Here is an 11993-nt window from a genome sequence, read left to right on the forward strand (position 1 = left end):
TTCTACAAAAAAAAAAAAAAAATACTAAATATATATTCTTATATTTAAATAACACCAAACACCATACGTGAAATTTTTCAAAATTATATACTTAGAATTAAATAATTACCTTGATTAGCAGAATTTATGCTTACAATTCAGAGAGGCTTACATTATAAGAACAGGATTGTAAACATTATTCTAGAGGATTTAGATAAATAGGTCACAATAAAATTATCAGAAAAAAACATACAATTTATTAATTGATATGCCGTTTATAGTTAAATTTAAATAATAATAATAATAACATAATTAAATCAAGATAATGCATAACTTTCCCTTCACATTTTTATGTATATTTTAGGTTTTTTTTTTAACGTAAGAAATACCTATAAGTAGCAAGTTATGTTAGTTTTAATATATTATTTCAGATTATTTTACATATTTTTGTTTTGTTTATAATGCTCTGTGTGTGTGTGTGTGTGTGTATATATATAAACCTGATAAAACTTATTTCACCATCATTCTCTGTCTCATTAATATATAATATATATAAAATGTTTTTCTTATGAGAATGATTAATTAACTATACGAAGCAAGGTCCTGTATTTATTCAACTCTTGGCATTTTGTCCACAAGTTTTTTAATGCAATTCCAAACTTGTATGAAATTTTCCCAATTTTCAGTAAGGTTCTTAACTATTAAAACTATATGTAAGAAAAGGATTTTAAATATTTTTTTTTTTTTAATTCAAGATGGCATTCAACAATATAGCTATTGGGAAAAGTGCCAATTCTTAGCACTCACTCACCAAGCTACACCAGCTGTGGGATCACTGCATACACTATTTTGTAAATATTATCTTTGATATATATTTATTGTATATACAATTGTTTATCATATTTTTAATTCTAAAAAAATAAATAAAAAGAAAAAACATGGGGATGTAGTAGAGATACCTCCTCACCACATACTTAAAAGGCAACACTGTTAATATTGGTAACAGCAAGATTATTCCTGGCACTGGCTAAAACTTCCACAATCAATTACAATCGACAATTCAATTTCAAATTAATTTTTACTTTATTAAATTTATTTTAATAAACTTAGTACTTTAAATTCAGTACAAAATGAGCAAAATTCGCTGTTTACACAAATCTATTTATACAATTCCAGTTTTTCAGAGCATATTGAAGCCAAGTAAAAAATAATCTTTAATAAATAAATTACATAACTGATCATTTTATATAAATGCAATCTTTGCAGGATCAAATAGAATATTAAAATTTAAATCAATATGTTCAAGGAATTCAGAAATTAATTATTTAAAACAAGAAATAAAAATTACCATACAAAGTAAGTAAACATTTCATAACACAAATATCACAATAAAACTATTTGAAATGTACATCTTTCCCTAATATCCTACATCAGCAGCAACACCATATGTTACAAGAAATTATATTTTTCTGTAATTCCTACCACTATTTTAAATTAAATACTTCAGGAAAGTTTCTTCTCATCCAAATACATGATTTAAAATATTTTAATATATAACTAACATAATGTAAAAATCTAAAATAATAAAAACATGATAGGGAATATGAAATGTATTCAACTAATAAAAAAAAACTGAAATAAAAACAATAATAATAATATGTAAAATAATTGCAATACTAAAGTACAAATATTTATTTTATTGTATTATAATTATCAGAACAGGGATATAGATTGTCTCAGACTATATTATTTAACTAAAAGACATAAAAATGAACGATTGCTAATCGCTAATGATCATTGGATCACATGCTGACCTAGACCTTAATCTGATGGATCAGGGAAACTTGCAACTTGTTTTATATGCAATAAACATTCTTTTGGAAAATTAAAAATAATAAGTTTATAATAATACCCTGATGATAAACCATATTTAAATATATTTCGAATTATTAAAATATATTAATAGCTATTATTAAACAAATCTATTATTAAGGCACTAGAATCTACTATTTATTCATATAACTTGTTCAAAAATTGAAAAACTCATTTTATAATTTACAATAGCATTTAGGACACCCAAGTTGTTTTGAAATATTTGTATAACAGTTCCCTGTAACTGAACACAGCCTCATTCTAACAGTATTCACAAAAACAAGTTATCACTACTGAATTCTAAGAAAAATACACTAGTTTGGCCACAATTTAAAAAAATAAATGATTTCTGTAGACCTCATATTAATTAATTACTGTATAATAATAAAAACAACAATTAAACAAAAAAAAAACTTTTAATGACTCTGAAGTACACAATACAGATATTACAAAATACTTTGAATACAAATCAAATAAAAATAAGGATAATCTATAAAGTTTATACGGATAATCTATGAAGTTTTTTTACAACGATCTCAGTCCTAAAGAACTGCAACATATAAACAAAAATTATAAAAGACGGTTGTTCCATGCAAATAAGCATCACATATGGTTATCAATAATGAACCACAAACATTTACAAATAAAATTAATGTAATCAACCCAATTTAAAGGAATTCACAAATGAAATACATGAATGTCGACTTATTACATATAAGCCTATACTTAGGTTCTAGCATTTATTATTTTTTTTATGAATACTAAAATTTACATTATAAATTAATAAATAAATAATTTAAGTACACATTACTGTAACTCGACACAAATTAAAAAAAAAAAAAAACAATTAAGTTACTATGGCAGGTTTCAATTCATTTTCAAAGTACCAGTGAAAAATAAACAAGTTCAATACATGATTAATCAGAAAATATTTAACACTCCGTGATAGGTTAGGTAGTCAAATTCGCAGATGTCATTACAATATCAAAAAGCAATACGAAAATACGGGGAAATGTGTTCTTGAATAAAGGCATAAGGGCCAGTTTTACTGAAATTTTTTTTTTAATTTACACATATACATATATATACATGACAGTACACGAATTCCGTCTTCACAAAACATGAATGTAGGATCCTATAAAACTAAGCTTTATTATACTTAATATGAAAGGGATTTATTCACAATGTTTAACAGTTTAATATCCAGCGTTTACATAAGCTTATTTATCATTTTTATTTAAGTTAGGAAATATCAGTAGAAAAGTTGTAAGTAATCAATAGGCTAGGCTATGCTGGAAATGGCGACCCAGAAAATCAATCCAGTACGACGGATTTTATTTTTGTGAAAATGAATGACTTACTTTTGATAACCCGTTCAGTGGTAGACAACTTCTGGTTGTTTGACGACATGGTAAAGTTTTCTACAATTTATATTACACCATACACATTGGATTTCCGAAGAAACCCCAATTGCACACACTACTACTGCCACAAAACGTCGCACTAACTTCCAACACACTGCGCATATTTTTGCGCACGGAAATGGTGACCGGCCACGATAGCGACGAACTATTGAACTAAAAGCGCCACTGTGCAAGCATGTCTTTTGGCGCCAGTCTAAGCACTTCGGTTCGTTTAGTTTCAGAGGGAAAACATCGGTAAAATCAATTGACATATTAACGTTTTCTTATATTATAAACCGTTAGATTTTATTTTTAATTTAGAAATTGTTCACTAAAAATTAGTTTCTTTGAAACAATGAAATAAATTTTCAGAAAAAATAAAAGATACATATGTATACATACATATTTGAAAAGTGTTATTTTATTTAAATAAAAAAACACATTCATAAATATGTGTAACAGCAAAATGATCTGACCTTAATAATTAAACAGTATTTTTGAATTGCCACTCTGAATTTGTAATTTTTAAATCTGTATGAATGTGTAAACCCTGTCATCACAAGTAAAAATTGCTTGATGTGACTTGTAAATCTCTCCATAAATCATTACTGATCATCATCATTGTAACCTATCACATTAATAAGTATCAATAGAACTGTATATCCAGACATTTGTGTTCTGAACCAGCAGTTACCTTCATTTCAGTTTATATGTTGCAGCTTTCTTCAAATTTGTCAATGTTCCAAATTTCCTTTACCTTCTCTCTATATTTCTCTTTACTTTTATAAATAGTATATTTCAGGCAGTTCCTACTATTATGTACCCCAACTAGTTTATGTTTCAATTTGTTAATGAAATTATTCTTATTATGACTTATTCCTGTTACGTCCTTGAAATATAATCTTAGTTCAATTTATTCTCTTCATTTTCTGCAATAACCACAAATTAGATAAAAAATACTTCCAATCAATTATCTTCTCTCTTTCTTAATGTTGCGTCATATAAAGCACTGAAAAATCCTTTTCTCAGTCCTATGTAAAGCCACATTATTCACAAATAAATTTATTTTGTTCCATACAGCTTAAATTTAGAAAGAATTTAACCCAACAAAATCTACTCTGAAACTAATGATTGTTTCATCTAATCATAAAATAAAATTTCCCTTTAATTTTTTTTTGATAGGATTGGTTTATTCTCATAAGTTGCATTAAATTTAATTAGAGATAAGCAATAGTTTGTAGCACTAAGGATTTTCCAAGACCTGCCCTTCATTAAGAAATTATAACAACCTAATTGAGAGTCAATGACACTGCATCATACATATAAATTCACACTGTACAAATATAAGATTCTAAACTCACACCATTAGCTATGGAACATTTGGAGACTGTACTGATTAAAAAGGAAATCATTCAGATCAAATCTGTATAAGTCAATTGCAAGACTTGAAAATACTTCCAAATTTAACAAGTTACCTGTTACATTACATGGATATGTTATTAAGATTTTATTCAATAAATATATATATTAACATATGTACAATCACACAAAATTAAAAATATATATATTTATTTTGTTTTTTTAAAGTACCTGCTTTCAAAACCATAATTATCAAGTTGCATTAATTTTCTCTTATTTGACACACAAAAAACTTAAACTACAATAGACATAAAAACTCTGAATACAAATTAAACTACAGAAAAAACACAAATGTTATAAGAGGCGACCCAGATTCTAATTCAACCACAAGAACAAAGAGTTCATACATTCATAAAATCAACCTTTGCAAGCACATACTCATAACAGAACACTCAAATGTAAAAACTTTATCACACACAAATTTATACATAAAATAAAATCATGAACTCAATATACTTAAACAATGTAAATATACATAATAAATATAGTAAAAAACAACTCATTATATGAACAAATACAATACACAAAACATCCTGTCTTACCAAATATTGAAGTTGTTTACTAACCATTCCATTATGGCTACCATCTGCAACAGCATCCAACAGGAACATCTCAAAAATATCTCCTGAAAGCACATTTATGTAAACAGTATTTATTTAGAAATAGATACACATACAAAGGTACAACATTTACCATACACACTTTACACAAAGAAAAATTCATATATTGTTATGTTTAAAATAATTTGCACACATTATTTTAGTAAAACAAATTTTAATTACATTTTGTCATGCTTAACCAATGATCAGCAAATCTTCTTTTCAAATAAACTATGTTAAGGGGAATACTCTCAAATTTACAACATTATTCAGACATAAACCCTAAATTTTGTTCAAGAATTTTTTTTTGTATTTTAACCATCACAATCATGTATGATTAATGGCACTGATTTACTTTTAAATTAAAGAATAAATCCTTGATAAGTAAATGCAGCTTATAGAATAATAAATTCAGTGTTATATTTTATCTTTTATGTATTCTGTTAGTTAAGATTTTTGTTCATGATAAGTTTTATTTTGTTTACAATAGTTTATAAAATATTTATGGAATTTTATATACAGATTGTTTGTGTATGGTACACTTCTCCATTCCTTTTATATTCTGTACCTGATTCTTAGTTTTAATATACTTTCACCATCAATATTCTGGTAGATGTAATAATTATGAAATTACATCCACCAACCTTAATTATTTGTTTCATATATTCTAATCTTTGTTTTTTTACCCTTCCCTCTACTTCCTTCTAGAACGAAATTCAGTAACCCTATTCACCTTAATGTGAGACCTGCCAGTCTTTTCTTTTATTTTACAGAAATTTGCCACAAATTTCTCTTTTGTACAGTACATCTAAAACTTCTTCATTTCATAATTTTTTTGCTCTACTGACTCCCCTAGTTTTGAACATTATCTTTCTAAGACTAGAACTAAAAACTATCTATTCATTGCTTTTCCAACTTTTTTTCTTGTTCACATTTTGCTGTAATGGAGTACTTTACTTCATATAAAAATTTTATTTTCTCTTTCCAAAATTTATATTTGATATTAAACGGTTTCTTATCGGTATAAATATCCTCTGGTTTGTGCATACTTGGTTTTGTTAATTAAAATTTTCTTTTGTAATTTTGTTCCTAAACAAGATTATATGATTTTTGGAATGTTAGTCATTTAGAATGAAAGTTGTTTAATTACAGTTGTTATTTTTAATCTTCATAATCCTTATTTTCACTGCATCTCATTACATTTACTTTACTACTGTTTACTTTCAAAATTAACTCCGCCCCTCCCAGCAATTAATCCTACACTAGTGAGGATAGAATAACAGCTGAAAATACTAGAGTTTTTTTTTGCTTTTGTAAGGAGTTGGACTTTATTTCTGTCTTAACTGATTATGTTAAGTTAATTTTTCACACGATATCTGTATTTATTTTTTAAAAAATAAGACAATTTTGATAATTTTGTTGGTTAAATTAGTAAGTCATATATGAAAATACAGATATTAAAGTAAAGTCAATGTGGCATTCAATTGCCCAGAGTTAAAAGTTATTCAGCTTAATCAATCCTGAGTCAACAATTATTTCTATTTCTAATTAGGACATTTTTTAAAAGTATTGTTGTCTATACTGTAATATCAAAATTATTACCGATTAAAAGTTGTTAGGTTTAATTAACTAATTTTACAGTTCTTTATTAGCATCACTATTATAGTTATATATTATAAAATTAATTTTGTTACTTTTATTTGAATAAATATATCATTTATGTTGTGTTAATAAACGCAATAGATTCAATCCACATCTGCAACTATAAAATAAATATGCAACTATAAAGTTATTTAATATGAAAAAATGTTATTTTTATTGTATTAGAAAAGAAAAATTATGAATATTAAAACTGTTAATAAATAAAAAATTCAAAATAGCAACACTGTCAAGTGCAATGACAAATGAGACATTCTGTAACAGGACAAGACATCCTCTTTCAACTATTACCAATATAATTGTTAGGCTTTTTATTGTATTAACATGTGTCAACAGATTTAAAATTTGTGTTTTTGTATATTGGATAACCTGTATATCTGTTTTCACTCATTTTTTCAGAATCAATCAATTGACCACAGATATTTCACAACAGTTCTAAGATTTTCTAAAAGATTCTGATATTAGTACTGATGTACAACTGGATTTAAGCATGCCAAGCTTACCAAAAAGTTGTTAGATATATAACCCTATAAGAGACATTGTCACTAACTTCACCACAGAGAATGGGTTTTTAGTGAGATAACTCTTAAGAGACTGTAACTCTGACTGGCAACTCTTGCTCCTCAAGTTCTTTACATATGTGCATCATGCCATAAAAAAAGATGTGAATTATAAAGTAAGTCTGAGTTAGCTAAGTTGTATACACTGCTTCAATACAGCATATGATGTATTCTTATGAGTAATTTTTGATAAAACCTAGCAGAAGAATCAAATTATTTTATTGTTTAGTTATGACTACAATTATAATTTTAATTAAGAAAACTTTATTGTTTCTAAATTTTTTACGTGGTTTAACTGTGATCTCAACTTCATATCAGTATATTAAGTAAATAATTAAATTTAATATTTAGAAAGTAACATCCATTTTCTATCAGGAATTTGGTAAAAATGAATACCTGCTACTAGCATTACAATTATTGTTAAGATTAGAATTAATTTGGAGTTTATTTAAATGTATTTAAAATTAATATAAATTGTTAAATTAAATTTTTAATTTCCCTGATCCAGTTATCATTATAAAATTTTAGTTGTTTAATTATTATATTTTCTTATTTTTTTTTATTACATACCTTTTTAGGGGTGTGACATTTAAATTTGTTATTAATTTCCAATGTTATTTTCTCTATCTAAAAGAAGTGTCCTGGATAAAAGGACCTGGATAATTTTTGTTTGCCTTATAGATGTTATTGATAACATTTTTTAAAAGTTCTCTTGGTTATACCTATATAAATTTTTTTTTAATTTTTTAAAATATTTTTTATATACTGGAATTAATTTTTTAATTAATTAATTTGCAATGTTTTTAACTGTCCCATAACTGATTAGATATTAAAAAAATACATTAACAGTGTTTTATGATAAATTATAGATATGTAGTTCTTAATTAAAACTTTTTGATGTCGTAAATTCATCTATCTTATTAAGTCATTTGAATTTAAATGTCTACATTATTTTTATCATTTGTGCTAGTTATTATTTATTGTTTTTTTATTTAATTAAATCAACTTTTTAATTAAATAATTAGTTTTTATTCTCTTTGTAGTTTATGTCTCTGCTAATTATATTATAAGTTAACAGTTTTTTCTTTTTTTAATTTAGATTACTGATTTGTTATTATTAATATTGGTAACACTGACTTTTCTATAAACTATTAGTTTTAAGTGATTTTTTTTTAATGTCTGTATTTAAAAAATGAAATATTATTTTCTGTTTTAATGCACATTGTATATTTTGGTGAAAAGTGTTACGATTTTTAATTATTATATCATTTTGTCATATTTCTGTAGCTATTTCTACAAACTCTAATGTGAAGTGATAACATCTCACGCTTTCGTCAGGAAGTCCTGGGATTTGTATCCCAGTTTTCTTTTTTTTCTGTTTAGCTTCCAGAACCACCATAAGTAATGAAAACGATATGTATCAATCCATATAAAATGAGTCTTGTACAGTCTCAAGTCGACTATTCCTGAGATGTGAAGTTAATTTCAAAACCCAACCACCAAAGAACACGGGTATCCATGATCTAGTATTCAAATCTGTATAAAAGTAATGGGCTTTACTAGGATTTGAACCCTTGATTTTGAAATCAGCTGATTTGCGATGATGAGTTCAGCAGTAAACCTGGTGGGTTTCTTGAACCCCAATCTGGCTTAACTGTTTGTATTATACAAAACTTCCATTTTATATTCCCATACACAAGCTTCAAAGCTTACATGATGAATTAATCATCATCTAAATAAAAAAAGTTTCATTTTTTATCCTTTTTTTTATTATTTCCTTTTAAGTAAGTTTCTGCCTAAATGGAAATCTCTTTGAAGTTTTGTAAGTATGTTCTAGTGTTCTATTACTAATAGAACACTACAATTGTAAAAATAATTCCAGATGTAGGTACTCATAACTAACTATACACACACTATCTGAAACTCTGTGCAAATCTGTATTTATACAGATTTTAAAAAAATTTATCTGATTATTTGGGCTGTGACTCCTACTAGTTTAATTTTTTTTTTTAAATAGATATATTGACATATAAAAAATGATTAATCTAATTTTGAAATTTCATAGATGATGGAATAACATCATAAAATCATATGATAATGAACACCATAACAAATTAAATCTTAATGAATCAAGCTGTCAAATTTTGACTCGGTTTGACAAGTTAAATCAGAAAATATAATATTTTTAATATTTCCTTGAATATCAGTAACTTTTTGGTTAGCTTTATTATTTTCTTGAATTAATGCTTTTCATAAATATCTATTTCCGTTCAAAAATTTTATTTACTCATTGATGTTAAGTTGTAAAGAACTCTTCACTTTTATTCATTCCTTGGAAGTTTTTTGAACTAGTTATAGAACCAATTGTTTCAAAAACAGTTGAATATAAAATGGAAATGGAACATCCAGTAGCATATAATAGAGTAGTATTCTATAAAAATAAAACTTTTAAAATAATATTAAAACTAATAATATAAAACTATTAAATAATATTTAATATAGTGTAATGGAATTACTGAAAACTGATAAAATGTTATTTATTAAACATTTAAATTTAGAATTTACAACTTATAGAAGTTTTTTAAAAGATAAATGTGAATAGTTACTTAATATGGTAATGTGCTCCCAGAAGACATTCTTGGAACTTTCATAAATCCCTTTGTAGTGTGTTGATGACACTGATGACTGACTTGGTTAGAAAATCAAGTTTGAATGTGGTCAAATAGTAAATTTAATAGATATTGTATTTGTTTACTCGTTTAGTATATTGTTTTTATTAAGTTCAGTAATTGTATGCATTGTTCATGTATATTAAACCACTACAAAAAGCCAAAAACTCAGCAAATTTGAACAATATAACATCTTAACAGAGATAAATACTTACCAATTAGATATTATATGATATCAAATGATATTCCCTGATCACCTCAGAACAGGTCCCATGATCAAAAACACCAATGAAAGAGTTGAGTAAAATTTTCAAAAAATGTATAAAGCATAATAAATTCATGTATTTATAAATTTGTTTATTCTATTTAAATGTTTATTTTTCTAAAGTGTGGTGACATTGTCATGCACAATCAATGTACAGTAACTTTGCAAAGATATTGTAAATGACCAAATAGAAAATCTTTTACTTTAAGTAGAGAATAATAAAGTTCTTTTATTTTTGAGTGGATGAGAGAAACTTGATCTAAGATTAATTGATATGAATCTCAGAGAATCAGTATGTCATAATACTTAATATTTTACCTTTTCATAATAGCTACTTAGTGGGATGAAATTAAATTATCAGACCTTTAAAAGTAAATAAAAAATATATTTAGCATATATTTATTCAGAAAGTTTACAATTCCCTGTTTATAAAATTATAATTTTAACTACAAAATATTACAAACTAGGGTGGTATTCTGAATACAAAATACATGTACATTTATTAGATAAAATAATAGTTGAAAAATACCTACATCTATTACACTAATATAACATTTATATAAATTACAATTATGCATTAATATATACAAAAATATGTGATGATGATAATTAAATACTTAGACTAAATTATATCAATAAATTAATAAAAAAAATAATAAATAAATAAATTTGATGATTTCAATATGAGTGACAATTTTTAAAATGAATAAAATAATTATTTCAATGAAAGGAACTTTTGAAATAAATTTAAATTTATAATAATAAAGTACATTTGATTTATCTTAAATAAACATCTGATTAAACTTAATTGAAACATTAAATAATGTTGTAGACAATTTTTATCATAATTTAAGTAATTTTTTGATTACGATCTGTTTTTCAGTATTAGCTACATAAAACTGATGAGCATTTACTACATCAGTTTTGTTATTGTTATTTTATAATAGTATTTATAACGTTGAAGGAATTATTTAAAGTATAACATACAAGTAATAATAATTAATTGAATAACTTATATAATACTTTGGCATTCAAACTGTTGCCATAAATGCAACTAGAAAATTGCTAAAATGCAACATTTTGACTACTTTCTAGTCTTCTGACTCTTAACAAAAGTTTACAAAAATAATAAGAAATATTGATATGCATTTCCATTACAAATCTTCAACATTTGTTTCATTTATTTAATAACTATTGACATAAATGGAGTTTCATTTGGACCACTTTATTATTATTTTTTCCATTTTAATAACAGGTAGAAATAACAAGTAACCTGAGGCATGCTAATACATCAGTTTTTGCAGTTATTGAACACTGAAAAAATATGTAAACAGTTGAATGACCATCTACATTATCTGCTTCTGTTATCATGAAGGCATCCAGCTGTAAAAATCTGATGAAATCCCTCTTGCTAGTCCAGAATAATGAAAACATAAAAATTTCCTAGAGAATTAAAAAAAAATTTTTCTTATTATTTTTTGATCACTCTTACAAAGAAATTAAAGTAACAATATAATAATCTCCCTAACTGGGTAAAATTTCAGTCATTTTAAAGATTACATATAAAA

General features: G+C 25.2%; 1 protein-coding gene across 5 annotated transcripts in view; it reads right to left on the reverse strand.

The window, feature by feature from the left end:
• Window positions 1-3582, reverse strand: part of LOC142322336 (serine/threonine-protein phosphatase 2B catalytic subunit 2-like) — a 552551-nt gene extending 548969 nt beyond the window's left edge. For 4 of the 5 annotated variants that reach the window (XM_075361299.1, XM_075361298.1, XM_075361297.1 and 1 more), the window contains exon 1: window positions 3213-3581. In XM_075361299.1, the coding sequence (XP_075217414.1) occupies window positions 3213-3261 (49 nt within the window). In that variant the 5' untranslated portion in view covers window positions 3262-3581. Of the gene's footprint in view, window positions 1-3212 lie in introns of all 5 variants that reach the window. The other variant, XM_075361295.1, reaches the window with a different exon arrangement.
• Window positions 3583-11993: the final 8411 nt, after the last annotated feature.

The sequence above is a fragment of the Lycorma delicatula genome, chromosome 3 (assembly GCF_047948215.1).
Source record: "Lycorma delicatula isolate Av1 chromosome 3, ASM4794821v1, whole genome shotgun sequence".
NCBI lineage: Eukaryota > Metazoa > Arthropoda > Insecta > Hemiptera > Fulgoridae > Lycorma > Lycorma delicatula.